The sequence below is a fragment of the Clarias gariepinus genome, chromosome 28 (genome assembly GCF_024256425.1).
Source record: "Clarias gariepinus isolate MV-2021 ecotype Netherlands chromosome 28, CGAR_prim_01v2, whole genome shotgun sequence".
Classification (NCBI taxonomy): Eukaryota; Metazoa; Chordata; class Actinopteri; order Siluriformes; family Clariidae; genus Clarias; species Clarias gariepinus.
In genome coordinates this window covers 19377501-19398114 of record NC_071127.1, presented here as the reverse complement: position 1 = coordinate 19398114, position 20614 = coordinate 19377501, and the positions used below count along the sequence as shown (strand labels likewise).

The 20614-nt window shown below is 39.8% G+C and overlaps 1 protein-coding gene across 2 annotated transcripts in view; it reads left to right on the top strand.

The window, feature by feature from the left end:
- The window catches only part of epb41a (erythrocyte membrane protein band 4.1a), a 29039-nt gene that overhangs the window by 8284 nt on the left and 141 nt on the right, over positions 1-20614 (top strand). The window contains exons 8-19 of one of the 2 annotated variants that reach the window (XM_053490195.1): positions 485-572; positions 3365-3517; positions 3613-3710; positions 3840-4015; positions 5072-5322; positions 5818-5892; positions 6474-6503; positions 7838-7900; positions 10983-11156; positions 18977-19090; positions 19193-19279; positions 20357-20437. In XM_053490195.1, the coding sequence (XP_053346170.1) occupies positions 485-572; positions 3365-3517; positions 3613-3710; positions 3840-4015; positions 5072-5322; positions 5818-5892; positions 6474-6503; positions 7838-7900; positions 10983-11156; positions 18977-19090; positions 19193-19279; positions 20357-20437 (1390 nt within the window). The remainder of the gene's footprint in view (positions 1-484; positions 573-3364; positions 3518-3612; positions 3711-3839; positions 4016-5071; positions 5323-5817; positions 5893-6473; positions 6504-7837; positions 7901-10982; positions 11157-18976; positions 19091-19192; positions 19280-20356; positions 20438-20614) is intronic. The other variant, XM_053490196.1, reaches the window with a different exon arrangement.

Below are 20614 nucleotides of genomic sequence, written 5' to 3'. Positions count from 1 at the left end.
TCTGTGTTATTCTGTGTGTGTCACAGTGATTTGCATTTTTAATATTTTAATGATGCTATTACCCTTGCTATTTATATCTGTTTGTAGTTACGTTTAACATCTTGAAACGTCTGCAAATCAACTTCTCTTATTATTGCATGTTATTAACCGTCATTTCCTGTTTAGTCTTTTTTATCTTCTGTGTAGCTTACGTCAGATTAAACCACACCACCTAATCTTTAATGAACTTTCACAGCACACTCACAACATGGCATCTGTATCAGCCACAGAAAATCAGCAGTCAACCACTATCCATCTTTTTTTGTTCCGCAGGATGCGCTGACATCATAGTGTCAAATACGTGTATGAGTAAATAAACAGTCGCGGACTTGTTCCAATGTCAGGGCATTTCAAAGAAATACAGTTTCCTTATCTTTGTTTTTTGCAGTGTTCTGAGCATTTATTCATATCTATTTAGTAACTGTGTCCTGGGTTCAAACTCTAGATCCATGAGTCCTGCTCAGGCTGACATGATGTTCTTGGAGAACGCTAAAAAGCTTTCTATGTATGGCGTCGATCTGCACCCGGCCAAGGTATTGTCGGAGAATTTCTTCTGTTCTCTAAATAAGATACAGCGGACAATGTTTTAGATCAGACTTTCTTTCTTTTCTATGGAATAATCCATCATTTAAACACAGGTCCTCATAGGTTACACAATAACTAATATTTATGATAGTATAGAGAAAAAGGAAAAAATGAGTTTGTACATCACATTACACTTCATTTTTCACAGAATGCTTTAATTCTTAAAGGTCATATACGTATAGCATTGATGTTCTTATCAATACTCATGAAGAAATATGAATCATTTGATTTTAAGTGATTTAAACCAGTACTGTGTTTTGGCCGAGCAGTAGGTGTTGTCGTGTAACTACTGTATAGGCATAAACTATTGATAGAATTATTCAAAGAAATGCCATGAGATAATAACATTTCCACCCAATTTTCCTCTTGGTTTTTATGATAGCAGACAGTTACTTATCTAATAATTATTTTAAAATAATATCCATGAACTACAATCATTGCTGTGAAAATCGTAAACCAAATTGTCCTTGCTCTCTGGGTAGGAGGGGCTAACTCTCTCTCCCCTGTCAATCACAGTGACACTAACAGAACTGGCTGTAACAGGGATTAACCTCCGACCCGCCATTAAAGATAATTCCCACATAATAAAGGCAGCATGTACAGAAGAACACTTTGAAGCCCACTACAATCAGGTCCATAAGATCTGAACAGTGAAACGATTTTTGTACAAATTTGCATCTGTACACCACAATTAATTTAAAATGAAACGACTAGGGCGTGAATAAAAGGCAGACTTTGTTTAATTTATGGGCTTTTAAAAAATTAACACATCAACCGTTTACACGGGTAAATTGGACATTGGACTGAGAAGCAGTTTGATGCCAGCTGGTGGCTGTTAGTTATTTCATGAAAAATTAAATAGACTGAATGTCTGGAGCCAATTCAAAGTGTTGCATTTACATTTGGTAGTGGTTTATTAGAACCAGGTGCGGCAGCAGTCATAATCCTGTACACACTATGTCTATATCAATATGTTTTCTCATCTTCTTTGCAATGCAAAGAAAAAAACTCCTTCCCCAGTTATAGCTAAACTGATAACACTTTAGAGTTTAATAGATTAATTTAAATTTATTCAGCACTGCACGGTGAGATTCTTTATTCTTTACATGTACCAGCCTCTTGGTAGTAGGCTGGGGTCAGAGTGCAGGGTCAGGGATTTTATGCCACCCCTGGAGCAGAGAGGGTTAAGCTCAAGGGCCCAACAGTTTTACCCTGGCAGAACTGGGGCTCGAACCAATGACCTTCCAATCAGTAACTCAGAGCCTTAACACACCACCAAACCAACTAAATGAGGAATCTACAATCCAGAGACGCTCTTGTAAGACTCCCAATAAATTCCCTCAAGATGCAAATCACGTCGAGCAATCACGAACAATAAGCCAGTCTGGAGATTCATTATACAGTATATATTTGTCTCATTGAACAGATGAAACCAAGTCTGTAACAGGATGATGGGACGAGGAGAGTGTAGCGAAGGAAAGAAGGGGGTCATGTTCCACACCATTGTACCACATCATCATCCGACAAGGTGGACGCAGTGTTACAGTCTGTCCTGGGTGTGTGTGGCTTCCAGTGAAACCGGCCCCCTGATATTAATTGATGATGTGACTGCTGATAGATGTTGCAGCTGCTGATGGATGTGAGCAGCTCACGGAGGGAACTCGTTTCGGGTGATGTCCATGGACTTTTAAGCCTGTGAAGCCACAGAAACAGAATACAGACATTATTATAGTATATTAACAGTGTACCAGACTAATATTAGATGTCTGTCTTAATGTTTAAGGTTTCCTGTTTGTACGTTCCACATGCAGAACCTCCATCACTGTCGTCTGATCACAAGCTTCAACAGAAGAGCTTAAATATGAGGAGAATCTGATCCCTGGCCAAATTAAAAAGGGAGCTAGAAATAGTGCAGAATCTTAAATATTAAATTAAAATATTTAAGATATTCATGATTTACTTTCTTTGTTAATTCCTACTTACAATGAAATCCCAGAGAAGACATTGCAGACTTTTTCTGAAGGACAATGGTCCAAAGTCCTCTTTTCCGATGAAATCAAGGTCCCTGACTCTAGAGGAAGAGTGGAGAGACACAGATTGCAATCCAAGTTGCTTGAAGTCTAGTGTGAAGTTCCCACAGTTGGTGATGATTTGGGGTGCCATGCCATCTGCTGGTGTTGGTCCACTGTGTTGGTTCAAAGTCAAGATGGCCGTCCACAAGACGATTTTAGAGCACTTCATGCGTATATCTGCTGACCAGCTTTATGGACCTGTCAATTTCATTTCATTTTCCAGCAGGACCTGGCACCCGCCCACATCATCAACAGTTCAGTTTAACTGGATCATGACATTAATGTGCTGGCCAGCCAACTCACCTGACCTGAACCTCATAGAGAATCTATGGGCTTTTGTCAAGAGAAACATCGGATCCAACAATCCGAAGCAAGCTGAAAACTGCTATCAAAGCAACCAGCAGCTCCACAGGCTGATCACCTCCATGCCATGCTGTATTGATGCAGTAATTCATCCGGAACGGAACTCTGACCAAATATTGAGTACATAAATGAACATACTGTACTTTACAGGATTGCTCGAATATTCTAATCAAAATCTAAATGGTGTATACAGAAAGTGAATTCCATGAGATGCTCATCCCATTACAATTAGCTTTCACTGTGTTACCACTGATGTGACTCTTGTATTCTGAATATAACTGGAGATGCTCATGTCCGTCTGCCAGGATCTGAATGGGGTGGATATCATGCTGGGTGTCTGCTCCAGTGGGCTCATGGTTTATAAAGACAAGCTGAGGATTAATCGTTTCCCGTGGCCAAAGGTGCTTAAAGTCTCCTACAAACGCAGCAGCTTTTTCATCAAGATACGGCCGTCTGAGGTACACCGAGCTTGCACAGAAATAAAATAAATATCATTTTTTATTATTTATATTTCTGCTATGGTTTCACCAGAGTGTCGTAATATCTGTCCTAGCTGGAGCATTATGAGAGTGCCATTGGCTTCAAGCTGCCCAATTACAAGGCCTCTAAGAAGCTTTGGAAGGTCTGTGTAGAACACCATGCCTTTTTCAGGTGAGAAAAGCTTTATTATTATTATTATTATTATTATTTGAAACATATCTCAGAACATATGGAATTAAATTTGTGTAAGAAAAAGGTTTTTAGAGTTTTGCATTCTTGTTTTCTGTCTGACCTTCTCAGGTTAACATCCTCTGAAGCTGCCACCACACCCAGGAAGCTCCTGGCCCTGGGCTCCAAGTTCAGGTACAGTGGGCGAACTCAGGCTCAGACTCGGCAGGCTAGCTCCATGATCAACCGGCCTGCACCCCACTTCAAGCGCTTTGCCAGTAAGATGGCTTCTCACAGCCTAGACGGAGGTTTGCTCTATTTCTCTCCCACTCTGTCTCTCTCCACAGCATCTCAGTAGGGTTACTGACTGGACTTTGACTTGGCCATTCCAACACCATATTTTTTTGCTCTTTTAGCCATTCAGATGATTTGCTGGTGTGTTTGGGATCACTGTCTTGCTGCATGACCCAGTTTTAGCCAAGCTTAAGCTGCTGGACAGATGGCCTCATATTTATTTCATGAATATTCTGTCGTCTCAACAACTGCATGTTTCCCTGCAACACCAGGCTTGATAGCGCATATGGGGTGTTTTTGTGGTCTGCTGTGTTTGCCCCTGTGTAGGATGACCAAGCTTTCTACACTGGGTGCACATTGCTCCAGAATGAGATAATAATAATAAAAAGTGTTGATGGAACACGAAGGACGCACCTACAGTATCAGCTCCTGATATAATCAATACCATGTCAGTTTGTACAAAAAACTTCATAGTTTTGTGCAGGTTTGGAGAAACTGTAAGTATGATATGCCTCTAATTAAATTTTCCATGGAAGTTCTGAAAATTTATTTTTTTCTGCTTACTCTCAAAGAAGAAAATTCCAATCGTTGCACCTCTAATACATAAACGTAATAAGCGCCTCGCCTTTCTAATTGATCAAAGCTGAGTACTTGGGACGATGAGTACGCCTGTCTTTTGTGCTGGTATGACCTAAAAGTGTTCGGCTTTTCTCTTCCTGAGCTACGCTCTGCTTTAAGGCATTGATTTATATGTAAAGTACTCTCTCTTCTCCTTCATGTACTTCCTTATTCAGGGTGTTTTTCTGAGAAGTGGATTTGTCTCCGCTCGCTTGTCCTGCTGAGCGGAGGCACGTAAACTGTCCAACAAACCTCATAAACTTCTAGGAGATGAGACTTAATTAAGAAATTGTATGCATATGTCAACTATTTAAATAAAATTTTAATTGTTAATCATTCAGATCTGGAGTTTAGACAGTGTCTGGTGTTACTGGATTAATGCTACGGAAAACCAAACTATTTACTATTTTTTGTATTTTATATTTAACCTGTCCTGTTCTTTTCTCCTTCAGCCATGGTGTCCAGCTTAAATAAGACGGCGCGTCCTGTCAGCGCTCCCATCATGTCTCCGATCTCCATTGGCGATGCAGTTCCTTCTCCTGTGGTGACATCAGCCGTACAGGTGGAGCACAAAAACGTAGTGACGCCCACGAGTCCAGGATCTCAGTCAGGAGAGGACAAGCTTGAGGTAAAGGCCGAGAGCTGTGTGAGCGGGACCTTCAAAATGCAAAGTGTTGCACACGAGGACACATCGGAGTTCAAGGTATGTTTTATTTTGGAGAGATTTTATTAAAATTCGTTTTTATTTCTGCTCAGTTGGAATACATTATTAATGTGATTATTATAATGGCTTTTTTCAAATATCTGAATTCTCAAAATTGATTAAATCTGTATGGAAGGAGTCTCCAGTCTCAGCGCTCTGTAGGAGTCAGAGGTGAAGCTTTAACTGTAAATAGATTTCCGAGCACCATGCTGATGCCTCCTGCTGATGCTGAAGTCTGAGACCGAGACTTCATGGTCAGCCACTAAGTTAACTGGTTTCCCATCAGGGTTGTAAAAATAACTCCATCACAGCACTGAAATTGTAACTTTAGCTAAATGTTGGAACTTTAATGTCTTACATGGTGAGAGAACACCCTCATTACACTCTGTCAGATAGTGATGTGCCCCAGGCAGGCTGTGTGCAGAAGTGTGTGTGTGTGTGTGTGTGAGTGAGAGAGACAGAGATATCAGGGTGGGTAATTATGTGCCCCTGCAGATGGTTGTGCGGCGCGAGTGGCGGCACCGCGACGCCCTGGCAGTGACGACCACTAAACGGGAGAAAAAGAGTCAGGTGTGTGTGCTACAGGCCCAGGAGCCGCGGCAGGAATTAATGATGTGGGCTCACACATACTGTACTGTACAGTACTGTGCAAATTTGTTTTTCTTCCGTCCCATATGGGAATCTCTGTAGTCCAACTAGGGACCGTGAAGCCTAATGGTGACTATTGTAGCTATTCATACAACCGCGGTAGGACCTTCGGCCAACATTCACACACTATGAGCAGTTCAGGAACGCCACTTAGCCTAATCTGTATGTGTTTGGACTGAGGGAGGGAACCGGAGTACCCAGAGGAAAGCCCTCAAGAACATGCAAACTCCATGCACACAGACCCGAGGCGGGAATCGAACCCAGTCTGGCGACAGTGCTAACCACTAATCCACCACTTAACTTTCAGGATGTCATTAAAAGCTTTCTACATGTTCCGTATTAAAGGCCACAGCCTTTCTCTCCACATAACAGGCGTTTGCACTGTACTGTATTCTACTTAATGAGACTGTTTGTTTAAATCCTTATAGATCTGTAGTGTTTAAAGAGGTTTACTGTATGTGAGCAGCTCTAATGCGGTGTGTCTTTGGGGTTTTATTGTACAGCACCCACAAGCGATGGTGCGAACACGCAAGGTTGGAACTTCTCCCTACTTCAGGGTTACAGCATGACAAAGACGCAACCCCTGTCACCCTCGCTGTCTTCTACTGCAACATAGAAATGATTCAGCCGTTTATTATTTTTATTCTTTAGTTGTCTGCTCTGGCTGTGGCTGGCTTAGTTCCTGCTCGGTTAACTCGTCATGCCTGGTTGGTTATAATGCTGTGAATGGTCTCTGCATGTGCTCATACACTGTATACTGCCTGCTTCCGTCTTAAATAAAGCATGTTCATGACAGTAAGAATGACATTGACATTGTCCCAGCCATAGGTTTTTTCTTAGACCAAGTGTCCATGTACCGGTGGGGGTTGGGAGGGACATTTTAAGTTCTTCATTCCATTTAATTTTACATTGAAACTATACAGTAGGTGTTACTTTGTGTTACGATGCCGACTATCATCACATGATGTAAACTCACATGTGACATTTCTGCCGGAAAGCTTGCATCATGTAGTATAATGTCTAAAAATTCTATATGGCTGAAAGTTTGTGCACCCCTGCTCATCACGCCTGTATGTCTATGCTGAACGTCCCGATCCAGATTTATTCCCCGTGTGTTTGCTCACTGTAAAGGATGTGACATTACTTAACTACTGTCCTTCTCACCATTTATTGAATTAAGTAGTAACTAAATACATTCCCTGGCCAAAAAAAAAAACATTTCAGCACTATCCCTCCAGGTTATAATAATGTCCTGAATGTACCTTTAATCATGTCCTTAGTTCTTTTCTTTGTTTGATGAGCCCAATAATTGGACCCTTCTGAAATAAATGTATTTTAATTTAGTTAAATTTTTATTGTTGTTGCTAAAATGTAACTTAAACTCAAAGTTATTCCTTCATTCATCTTCTATACTGTTTATCCTGCGTACATGGCTGCGGGGGGCCTGGAGTCTATCCCAGGAGACTTAGAGCGCAAGTCAGGGACACTCTGGACGAGGTGCGAGTCCATCGCACAAATCAAAGTTATATGTACTCTAATTAGCCATGAGTTTAATAAAATTAATAGAGAAATAAATAAATAAACAAGCAAATAAATTGTATCTTTTAGCAAACAGTGCTCATCCTGCCTAACCCTAACCCCAACCCCAACCCTAACCCTAACCTCAACCCTAACCCTAACCTCAACCCTAACCCCTCACACCCCTTCAGTTCATTTCGGTCAATGTCGTGACTGATAACGGGATCTCAAATCTACTGTACATTTCACACTGAATGCCGCAGGTCAAACATCCCATGATTTCTCAACAATAACTCTATGGATTACCAACCTGTCAACACATGTTGTTTGTTTGTTTGTGTCCCTGCAGAAAAGAACTAAGAAACCTGACGGGGAAACACTTTATACCAGACACAGCAATTTAATGCTGGAGGTTTGTACCTTTCACTCTGTAACTGCTCCTTGTCACATCTTCTACTGCATGGAGATTTCTGTCTCATTTTATTTGTATTTTTTTTTTTTTTTTTTTGTATGGAGTTTGCATGCACCATGACCAGGATTTTTTTTCACTGTGTTTTTATTTAATTTTAATAAAACACTTTGCATGCACAATTTATCTCAGTAATTCTGTATCTGTTTCTATTATAATATTTTTTCATACATCTAAATCCTGAATATCTGATAGGGAAAATATCTGATTTTGTCCCTTTTAATATCTGATCTGGAGACAGTCATTCTCTGTCTGCACATTTCCACTAGAGGGCAGCATAACTACAACTAAACTATTAAACTTCACATCTATACATGTGATTTATACATGTATAAAAACTTCAAATATATGTAGAGACATAATATATATATATATATATATATATATATATATATATATATATATATATATATCCTTTAGTTAAGATCTCTATATCTATTTGATCTATACATAATGTTCCCAGTCATATATTCTTTGCGATAGATTTCCATCTGTCTTATCTGTGATCATCTCTGACCCAGTATCAGGATATTCACTCGTTTTCTTCATGTCATTAACATAGTGGAGGGGGTGTTGTCTTGGGCGTCTAAGCCTCTAGGTTGTTGATCAGAGGATCCAGGTTGAGCCCCACTGCCCCGGAGACCCCTAGCCCTCCTACCCAGCCACTGCATGAAGTGCTGGTCCCAAACCTGGTTACAAAATGTGAGGGTTGTGTCAGGAAGGGCATCCGACATAATACCTGTGCCAAGTAGTGTGTGGAACAGCTCATGTCATTAGTATGATGTGATTAGTTTACTCCACACCCTGCGTCTGAGTGTCCATGATTCTCTAATCACATGACCCGCTGCTTCATTACACTCGTCTCCAGATAGTTTCAGCACATCAGGTATGGATGTTCATCTTGACAGTAAACTTCAGTATGAGGCAGGACGTCAGGGTGTGTGAGCTTGTGTGTGTGTGTGTGTGTGTGTGAGCTTGTGTGTGTGTGTGTGTGAGCTTGTGTGTGTGTGTGTGTGTGTGTGTGCATTGCTGTGTTTCTCCTGCCTGTGATGCAGCATGAGGAGCCGCTTCAGCTTCACTTGACTAATCTTTTAATCTCCTTCTCACTCCTCTATTGGCAGCTGTGGCGTGATAAAGCAGATGTGACGGCTAAGCTGTACTCTAACCGGAGCTCATTTAGCTTCTGAACCTCACTTGCATTTGTCTTGTTACAGTGAAAAGGCAAAATCTGACGAAGCAGGTCTTAGTATTGGGCAAATACAACTGTAATAACAACATATAACTTTTTTCACAGTCGCATTATTGATTTAACAAAAACTAAAAAAAAAAAAACATGTTGGCAGTACTAAGTGCTTCCTGACTGCTTGCACAGGATTTAAGAGGGTAAGTTGCAGCCTGTTGCTGCTTATCATTAACCCTATCGTGTGCGGACGTGTAAAGAAGCAGAAGGTTTGGCAGTTTGCTGATCTGAAGTATGCAGGTGTGTGTTATCACAATGCCAAGAGGGAAAGACATAAGTAATTATTCTGCTTTAAGTCTCGAATGGGCTGTAAAACCATTTCCAAACAATTAAGAGTTCAACATTACACAATGAAAAAGATTATTTACAAGTGAAAAGCATTTAAACCAGTGAACACATTCACCCCAAGATCAGAACCTGCAATGTTCCGAGAAATACGAGGCCTCACCAAGGTTAGAAGGAGACTGAACAAGTATGGTTTATGTGGAGGGGGTGGATGATTTAGATTGGATCTGGGAACCTTGCAGTATTTAAGAGTATTCAAGAGTATTCTAGAGACAAGTGTAAGGCCATCTTTTCTACAGCTACAGCTTGGTCACAATTGTATTATGAAACAGCACAATGATCCGAGGCAAGGTTTTGGAATGGCTAGGTCTAAGTCCAGACCTGTGGTGAGATGTTTTGAGAGAGCTGTCCATAAGCAAATGCCCCAAAACCTCAATAAATATTGTAAAGAATGGACCAAAATGATGTGAGAGACTGATAGTCGTACAGGAAATGGTTACTTTGAGTTATTGTTGCTGGAGGTGGATTTACAAGCTATTGAATCAGGGCGTACTTAGTACCGCCTGCAGGTAGTTTCCTTTTCGTCTTCATTTTTGTTAAATAAATAATGAGAAGATGAAAAACATGGGTTGTTCATCATAGGTCGTATTTGCGTAATGCTGAGACCCGCTATGATCAGATGATTTTTGATATAGTATTACACAAAAGAAACACATACATGAAAGGGGGGTACTTACTTTTGAACATGACTGTATAAATCAAACCGAATATTATTATGATTCTTATTATTACTTATTTATTTATGGAGCCACATGGATTGCAGTTATAAACAAACCCTAGATTTATGACATGATGTGTAGCTGCTACAGTTTTTTTCATTCGTTATTTTCTGTAATCTGTTTTTGTGGATGGACTTGGATGTCTTGCTGGTATAATCAAAACAACCCGTTTTATATATTTTATTATCAATTTTAGCGCCACAAGCTGAGACAGCTAGACATTTATTTATTTAACGGTAGGGCTCGAGAGCTGGAGCAGAAGAGACTTTGAATCCCACAGAGGCTGAAGTAGCCGAGAGTCTCGCTCTCTGCATGGGAGGGATCGCGTCCACTCTCTGTTCTCTGTCCATCAGACTAGAACTCTCGCGTTGTGACCTTGTGGAGAGGGCAGATAGTGCATATTTATAGCCCAGTGAAACAGACGGTCATGGATGACTGCTCAGGAATTTCTAAAACTCTCAGCATAACTTTTACAAGATTTTGTCCATAACCCCTCCTAGGGTCTAATATTAACTCACGTACCTTTAAAAATATATCATGATTTAAAAAAATGTTTTGCACCCAACCAGATTTTCATAACTTTCTTTAACTTATCTGTAGCTGGGGCTTCTTCATATTTTTATCTTTTCACCCTATCTGTTTTTGCATTCGTTACATTTTCCTGCTTTCCTGTCACATCTCTCTTCTTCTTTTCCCTCCTAATGGTCTTTCACGTTGATAGGATCTGGATAAGACCCAGACGGGGATCATGCGTCACCACAGCAGTATCAGTGAGCTCAAGCGCAGCTTTATGGAGTCGGTCCCCGAGTCACGGGTCAGCGAGTGGGACAAGCGCCTGTCCACACACTCTCCTTTTCGCACCGCCGGCATCAATGGCCAGATGCAGCCAGATGTGGTGAGTAGAATGCTGATATTGCTGTTCAGTTCATGTATGAAGAAAAATTATTTATTTAAAAATATGATAAAATATCAAAAAACAGTTCAGTATTAGTGTCACTGACATGTAATTCAGCTGATTTTATCATTGATAGAATTAAAGCTCAAAAGAAGGACAGGTTTTGTTATTCTTGTGTTATAATGACGACCCAAAAACGTTGGGAAAAACACACCTGCTTGGACAATTCCATAATTCTAACAACAAATAGTAATCTTCAAAACTTTATTTAGCTCCTGAGCTAGACACCATGAGGAACGTACTGTAAAGTCTAGTGTAATAATATGTCTGTTTAGACTGTTTTAACAGCTACATCATTAAAATTATATATAATAATATATCTCACTGGTTTCAACGAATCAGTTCGGAAGCCCAATGGTAGAAAATGCCTGTCCTTTAAAACTGCCCTGATGGTGAATAATCCTAATTTTGGAAAAATCCTCAACAATCAGAGTTCACAGTCCAATACAGTGGAAAACAGCTCTGAGACAAAATGGCGTCTTACTTTGACTTTGTTTGTCAGAACACAAATTGGACTTACAAACCTGCTCCCAGAACAGGAGGTGTATGTGTGTGTGTGTGTGTGTGTGTGTGTGTGTATATATATATATATATATATATATATATATATATATATATATATATATATACACACACACATACACACCACACTGTACATATGTCGTGGATATTGATAAATCACCCATGCGATAGATAGATAGATAGATAGATAGATTAAATGATCGATTGATTAATTTAATCAATCAATCAATCAGTTATTAACACAACTGTAGGCTGGTTTATCCATCGTGCCAAAACTACAAACCCGATTAAAAAAAAAATTGGTACAAATTATGAATAAAAACAGAATGCAATGATGTGGAAGTTTCAAATTTTAATATTTTATTCAGAATACCACATAGATGACATATCAAATGTTTAAACTGTATCATTTTAAGGGAAAAATAAGTTGATTTTAAATTTCATGGCATCAACACATCTCATAAAAGTTGGACACGGCCATGTTTACCCCTGTGTGGAATCTCCTCTTCTTTAGAACAGTCTGTAAACGTCTGGGGACTGAGGACACAAGGTGCTCAAGTTTAGGAATAGGAATGTTGTCCCAGGCTTCTAGTTGTTCAATAGTCTTAGGTCTTCTTTGTCGTATCTTCCGCTTTATGATGCGCTAAATGTTTTCTATGGGTGAAAGATCTGGACTGCAGGCTGGCCATTTCAGTACCCTGATCCTTCTCCTACGCAGCCATGATGTTGTAATAGATGCAGTATGTGGTCTGGCATTGTCATGTTGGAAAATGCAGGGTCTTCCCTGAAAGAGACGACGTCTGGATGGGAGCACATTGTTCTAGAACTTGGATATACCATTCAGCATTGATGGAGCCTTTCTCGATGTGTAAGCTGCCCATGCCACATACACTCATGCAACCCCAGACCATCAGAGATGCAGATGCTTCTGAACTGAGCTCTGATAAGAACTTGGGTTGTCCTTGTCCTCTTTAGTCCAGATGACATGGCGTCCCAGTAGCATTCCCGTATGTGATGCAGTGCCGTCTAAGGGCCCGAAGGTCACGGGCATCCAGTATGGTCTTACGGCCTTGACGCTTACGCACAGAGATTGTTCCAAATTCTTTGAATCTTTGGATGATATAATACACTGTAGATGAGGATAATTTCAAACTCTTTGCAATTTTTCTCTAAAAAACTCGTTTCTGATGTTGTGCCAATATTTTTTACTGCAGCGTTGGGGGACTTGGTGATCCTCTGTCCATCTTGTCTTCTGAGAGACACTGCCACTCTGAAAGGCTCTTTTTATACCCAATCATGTTCCCAATTGACCTAATAAGTTGCAAATTGGTCCTCCAGCTGATTCTTATATGTACTGAACATTTACCTTTTCCAACCTCTTATTGCTACCTGTTCCAACGTTTTGGGAAATTGTAGCTCTCATGAAATCCAAAATGAGCCAATATTTGGCATGACATTTCAAAATGTCTCACTTTCAACATTTGATATGTTATCTATATTCTATTCTGAATAAAATATTGGAGATGGAGTTATAGTGTTTTGAAAATTCACACTGACAACCAAAACAATTTTGAAACAATATTTTGGCATTTGTGCTTTTTAACAGCCTTGTGACTCAAAGAAGACACATAATATTCTCTGAGTTTGTAATACTTCTTACTGCGTTTGAAAAGTAATGCATTATGCATGTGTATTTATTTAGAATGCATTATCTGAACCTGATATTAATTTGTATTCACCTTGAGTTTGAGATAATGCATAATATCATGTTTGCCTTAGAAAAGTCCTTACCTTTGGTAAAATAAAATAAAATAAAAAAATAAAAATAAAAAAAAGGGCCAGCTACACTGTTGGTGAAACTGGAACAAAACCATTTCACCTGTCAGGCTTCATGTTAAGGCCTCATTAACCTACTGTACACTGTAACAAACCCCAACACCATTTTACACTTGTGCATAAATGAAGCTGAACTCATGTGACCTGGTGCAGCGTTTCTCCTGTGTAGGGTTTTTTTTTTTGCTTCCCTTCAGAGTAACACAATTTTCAAGAAACGCTTTAAGATCACAGCACTTTTGGTATCATTTTGCTAATTTCTTCATCCTTGGGAGAAGCATTTGAGCAGGTCTGTACCTGTCAGTTAACCTCAGATAGTCCCGTACAGCCAGATCAGGACTCTAAAGCAAGCGAAGCTGCCATCATTGTTGTATCCACTGCATGAGGACATGTATGTCATGAAACAGCAGGACTGGTTTGGAGGACGTTCCTCTATTTTGTGCAGGTTTTCCACTTGTCCTTATACGATGGACTTTAGTGATCAGCACCTATTTGTCAGGAAGATTAGAGTTCGTTATTGGTTACATTTAGCCATTCGGCAGTCACTCATACGCAGCGTCATGTGGTTTATAGGGAAGATAACCCATAGTTATGAGGAGCAATAGTGAGTGATGAGTGACTGGAAGACTTTTGGCTTAACAAACATAAGTGTTAGTTACACTAGCCTATTTTATTTTACCTACAGCCCGGTCCATAAATTTTGGAACAAATCTTTTCTTTGTTTTTTGCTATTTGGCCTCTGGAGACCACCACGTTGAATTTTGAATGAAACACATGCAGTGTGAGCAAAGTCAAGACTTTCAGCTTTAATTTAATAGGTTTGATAAAAGTGTACCATCAAATATTTAGAAATTACAGGCATTTTCATACACGCACCACATTTTTTGGGAGTTCATAAATAACTGACAAATTAAAATATATTTTAAACATAATTCCTGCCGTTACTACTTGGCCAATGGAAAACATCCCGTTTCCTTGCTTGGGTAGCTACTTGTTGGATTATTATCTATCTGCAACATTCTCTTCATTCTGGTACGAGTTCATTTGGATTTCATCAGTTTAAAGAATTTGGCAACATTTTCTGGCTAATCTGGCCTTTCTGCTCCTGAGCGTTACCAGCTGTTTGCATCTGGTTGTGAAGCGTCTGTATTTACTTCATAAAGACTACTCTTGATTGTACAGTAGGTTTTAACAATGACACGCCTACAGTACGTCCTCTAGAGTGTTTGTGAGTTGGCTAGATGTTGTAAAGGGGTTCTTCTTCACCATGGAGTTCTGTGGTCGTCCGTTTTACTTGGTTTCCAGGCCTTTTGGTGTTACTGAGCTTGCCACTTAATTCCTTCTTTCTAAGAATCTTCCAAATTATCATACTGGCCACTCCTAATTATTTTTTTTATCTCAGGTTGCTCCAGCCTAATGATGGCCTCCTTTATTTGCATAGATATCGCTTTGGACCTTACGTTTAAGTGAACAGCTACCAAATGCAAATGTAACACTCAGAACTACTTCCAGGCCTTTAATCTGCTTGAGTAGTTATGGAGTAACAAGGGAACGGGCCACACCTGGTCATGCAGCTTATTGTCAGCTTATGAGCCCCTCTGAAATGGGTATATCCGTATATTCAGTGTGGTGCTGACCAGAAGCCAAATGGCAACAACAACAAAAAAAATCCCTTTGTTTTGTTCCAATATTTATGGACCCAATCGTATCTTTACATGTTACTTCTCTGATGTTCAAAATCTAACGGGTTTTTTTTTCCTGCCGCATACAAACATTCTTCTCCTTTGTATTGTGTCTCTGTTCCTTGGCCTATTCTAACCTTTCCTCTTTAGTTTACATTTTGGCTTTATCTTGGCATCTCTGCTTAGATGGCCAGCGTCCCAGAGTCGCCTCTTCACTGCTGAAGATGAGACTAGAGTTTTCTGGACACTATGTAATAAAGCTGCCAGCTGAGGACCTGCGCGGTGTCTGTTTCCCAACCTAGAGACACTGATGTATTTATTCTCCTGCACAGTTGTGCATCAGGGCCTCCCACTTCTCATTTATTTCTAGTTAGAGGCAGTTTACCTTGTTGCGAAAAAGGACTTGTAACACACCTTTGTAAGAAATCTGCAGTTTCTTGGGAGTTTCTCGTGTTGTAATAGTTTCATTTCTCCAAACAAAAGTAGATTGTAGAATATCTGAAAAAAGCGTCGCTGGCTGAAAATAAATAGACTGAGAGACTCTACAACCAGGTGCCTCATCTATGTTGACCCAATGTGTTTAAATCCACCAAAGACACATTGATTAAGATGATTAAAAATTGGCCCAATTAACAGAACACCACCCAAGCTGGCAACACTGGGACACGGATCTTGCACTTCTTTGGCAAATAAAGGTGCACGACCACCTCCTCCTGGAATGGGTCAGTAAAACCGAATTGTGTTTGTGTATTGATTGACGACCAGGTCCCACACTCCAGACTCTTTTCTTCTCTGGTTGTCCAGAAGGGTGAGCCAATAATCCCATCATGGCACCAGAATATTTAAAGATAGTGGGTTAGAAAAGCCTTACACTGTACGTATGTACTGTATAGTTAAATGGCTTGTGTACAGTCAAAATTCGAGCATGTTTATGCTAATAAAGGAGAAAAAAATTGAAGAGCTCATATATTGGGTGATATGTGCCAAGGATTTGCACTATAGCCTCATGTAACTGAGCTCCCATTGCCCGAGACATTTACATTTTGACGTTTGACTGAAAAGTGTCCGTCATTGGATAGATCATCACACTGGGTTACTACAGTAAGTTATTAACGACCATCACTCAAAAACACTTGGGAATAGGGCGCAATTAACCCTCAGGGGTCGATGGCGTCGTCGACGATGTCAATCACTTCTCTTCTCTTTGTGTTTTTGTTTTTGTAAATGAAACTATGTTCGCTTTCCAAATATGTTTTCTTTCCAAAACGTTTATTGCCAAATAATTTTTCAGTAATAAATTTTGTTTGTTACTAAATTAATGTTAAAAAATAAAAAACAACATTTATTATGACTGAAACAAAGCTGCTCATATCGGCAGCGTTTTGATCATAGGGTGAGATGAAAGCGCATGCGCAGTCATTTCATCAGTCACTTTAATCCAAATAAGAAGAACCTACTGAGTGTTACTGTATAAATAAGCTGTTTTGCTATGGACACACACCCAACACTTTCATTAACCCAGACCTGCCAGTTTTTTATTCTCATTTTTTTTGCTTTTCTGCTGGAGTTTGAAATTGTATTTTTTTTGCACGTGTTCTTTGACAGAAGTTTAAAAGTCGCACGTGAATCTAACATATTTACATCAGCCACATTATAAAAGCCCAGTTTGTGCTCTATGTAAACATGGGGAAATGTATTAACTACAATATTGGTAAAGATTTTAAATTGACACAAATTCAAAAAGCTTTTTTGCATTTAGTTATACACAGTCAGAAATTCATGTAAAGTCACAATATGTGTCAAAATAATTCCAGTGTCATTTCTTTTTTTTACAAATCGTGCAGCTTCACTCCGCAGTAATGCACAGTCGGGGAAATCATTATTTAATCCCCTGCAGATTTTGTACGTTTGCCTACTTTTTTAAATTTAGGATAGAGACAGAATATCAATCAAAACTCCAGGATTACATCATCTAAATGTTATAAATTGAGTTGCATTTCAGTGAGTAAAGTTAGTATTTAATCTCTTACAACCAGCAGTGATTCTGGCTCCTACAGACTGGTTATGTGCTCATGTGGTACACACGTTCATTTAATAAGGTCAATGTAGATCTGCACAGGGCTGGAATGGGCTACAAGACCATCAGCAAGAAGGAGACAAATGTTCTAATCGCAAATGGAAGAAATAACCTTAAATCGCCCATGGTCTGGAGCGCCATGCACGACTTTATCTCATGGGGTGAGGGGGGATCAGGAGAAAAGTAAGGGATCAGCCCAGAGCTCTACACAGAGATTGTGAATGATCGCAAGGCAATTGAGTCCACAGTCTCCAAACAAACCACTGTACACAGTAACACAATACCCCACCATGGATTGAAATCCTGCAGCGCCCACGAGGTCCCCCTCCTCAAGAAGGCACATGTACATGCTCGTCTAAAGTTTGCCAATAAACAGAGAAGAATTGGGAGAAAGTGCTGTGGTCAGATTGAGCTACAAGATTGAGCTCTTTGGCATCTACTCCACTAGCAAAGTTTGGAGGAAGAAAAACGCTGACTATGACCCTAAGAACATCATCTCTACAATCAAGCACGGAGTTTTCCGCATCGAGGGGCAGCTGGACGGGGCCATGTCTTGTAAAATCTCAACCAGAACACTGAAGATGGGTCGTGGCATCACTTCCACTTCCAAAAATCATGGAGGGAGCTGAAACTTTGATTTGCCAAGCGAAAGGCAAGAAACCATAAGGATTTAGAGAAGATCTGTAAGGAAGAGTGGACCAAAATCCCTCCTGAGATGTGTGCAAACCTAGAAGCCAACTACAAGAAACGTCTAACAAGGATTTCTCCTTCAAGGACTACGTCATGTTTTTACAGCTCACTTTATAACCTTTATCATGTGCTTTTCTGAACTTTCGGTTAATATTCTGTCTCCATCCTTTACACTAAAATAAAAATTATAAATTATAAATTTAAAATGATAAACCTTTCATTTATTTGTAAGTGTGCAAACTTAGGAAATCTGCAGGGGACCAAATAATAATTTATCCTACTGTATGTGTATAATACAATAATGGCTTAAATTAACAATAGGGATTAGTTCTGTAATGTGTGCTGTTCATGAAATCAAAATTTAAATCGCATTCAGATTAATGTGACCAGATGTCATACTGCATGTGCTCGTCAGTAGAATATCATTGGATGCGTTCGAGTATAATTTCCTGGGCTAAATTAAGAATGCACTCGGCTGTACAGTAGGTGGCGGTATACCGCTTAAACGTGGCCTCTTGAGTTATTTGTCTCCCTGGGCCTGTGCGCTGGCGGTAATGGCTTCAAAGAGACTACAAAATGTGCAAAATGTGGTTTTGCTTTTAGTTGTTTACTTCTTTTACTTCCTAAAGAGTGTTCCCTTAAGTTCATTCAGCTCATAAATCTGACCCAAATAAAAAAACACAAAACCCCACACAGACCCAGGCCGTGCTGGAGAGCTGTAATTTTAAAGCACGGCTCGCCGTGTGAAGGATCTGGCCTGAGATCAGCATTTTCCATAACATATGTATAAAACGTAAATATGTTTGTGTTATGTTACTATGGTTACCGAAGTCACGGTTGGAAATTACAATGTTAAAGATATTTTTGTTTACACTACAGGGAGCCCAGAATGTTTAGCAGTTTTATTTTCTTAAAATTAAAGAATTAAATAAAGAGTTTTAATGTCATGTCTACAGACTCCTATGGTGAAGACAAACACAGTCACCAAATCCCCGAACAGCGAAACTGCCACCAAGGAGGGTCCGATAGTGCACACCGAGACTAAGACCATTACGTACGAGTCCGCTCAGGTAAGGAGAAAGAATGCACGTTATTTTTGTTTGTGAGGAGACTAGTTAGCGGTGTGCTATGTTTGGGAACAGTCTGAGACGACGTTTCTGTGTTTCTTTTAGCCGGACGAGAGCGTAGGGATGCTGCTCAATGCACAAACCATTACCTCAGAGACTCTGAGCACCACGACCACTACGCAGATCACCAAGGTGAGCCACTCCTCAAGGGGCTGCCTCGAGGATCCGGTGTTCGTTTAGTGCGTAGCTAGGGGACATCCTCAGAAATGATCGTGGCACATCTGCAAGATGCATGTGAATGTGAGGGTTGTAGTCAGCAGGCAGGTCAAGCATAGTGCAATGTTTCAAGAAGTTGTGCGACCAAGTCTGCAAGTACCTCCAGCTGTGCGATACATCTGTACTGCTGCACAGTTACAAATATGCGGGAGAAAAGTACAATCTTAAATGATGACATGGAAAATATGCTCATGTAGAATTTACTTTGCAAGGATTAAGCGGTATAGATGATGAGTGAGTGAGTGAGTGAGTGAGTGAGTGAGTGGATTCTCTGCTGCGCCCCCTAGTGGAATCCTAAAGTAACATACATAGTATATAGACAAGTATGTGAACAAATACGCTCATGACATTGCCGCGTGCACGGTTAAAGTAAAGCAAGTAAAGTTTCACCTCGGCATACGAACACCACATCTCATCATTTTCAACTTAAGAACTGAAAATTTGCCTTGAGATATGAATCATTTTCGGCATACAAACCGAACACCAGCTACGTTGCACATACGCCTGGAAGCCGTTCGAGTGTCAGTGGAAATCCAAGCGAAACGAGTTTACTTATTTTTTTGTGGGTGTTTTGCATTTTGTGCAAGATTTACTAGAGGCATAGCACCACTAAAAATGCTAAGAATGTTAGCAAGGATGGTAGCAAGAAGAAAAGGAAGCCGCTTTCAGTTTGGTTTTTAAAGCATATTTTACTTCATTTACATGTCTAAATGTTTTGATTGTTTTATATGCAAAAATATGATTATATTATTAGTTATATGTTTGGGTGGCTGGAACGGATTATCTACATTTACATTATTTCCTATGGGACAATACGTTTCACAATATGAAATTTCGCCTTAAGAACTCGCCTCCATAACAGATTAAGTCCATACACAGAGGCACCGCTGTATATTTATCTGCTCATAGCCTGGCTTTAAGAATCAGTGTTTATCATGAGTGGATTTTTTTGTGTGTGAAGCATTTATTAATCTAAACTCTTTATTTTCTCAGATGGTGAAAGGAGGAATCTCAGAAACCAGGATCGAGAAGAGGATTGTGATCACAGGCGACTCTGAGATCGACCACGATAAGGTATAGCACATGTATTCCTTCTGTGTTAATGTATTCCTTCTGATATACTTGATAGATTGAGGATATTTTAGGGATTTACATGTGAATATTAATAACATGAAGTTGTGATAGAATGATAAACAGCTCAGAGAAACTACTATTTATTATTTATTGATGTTAGAAATCTTATTTATTTCC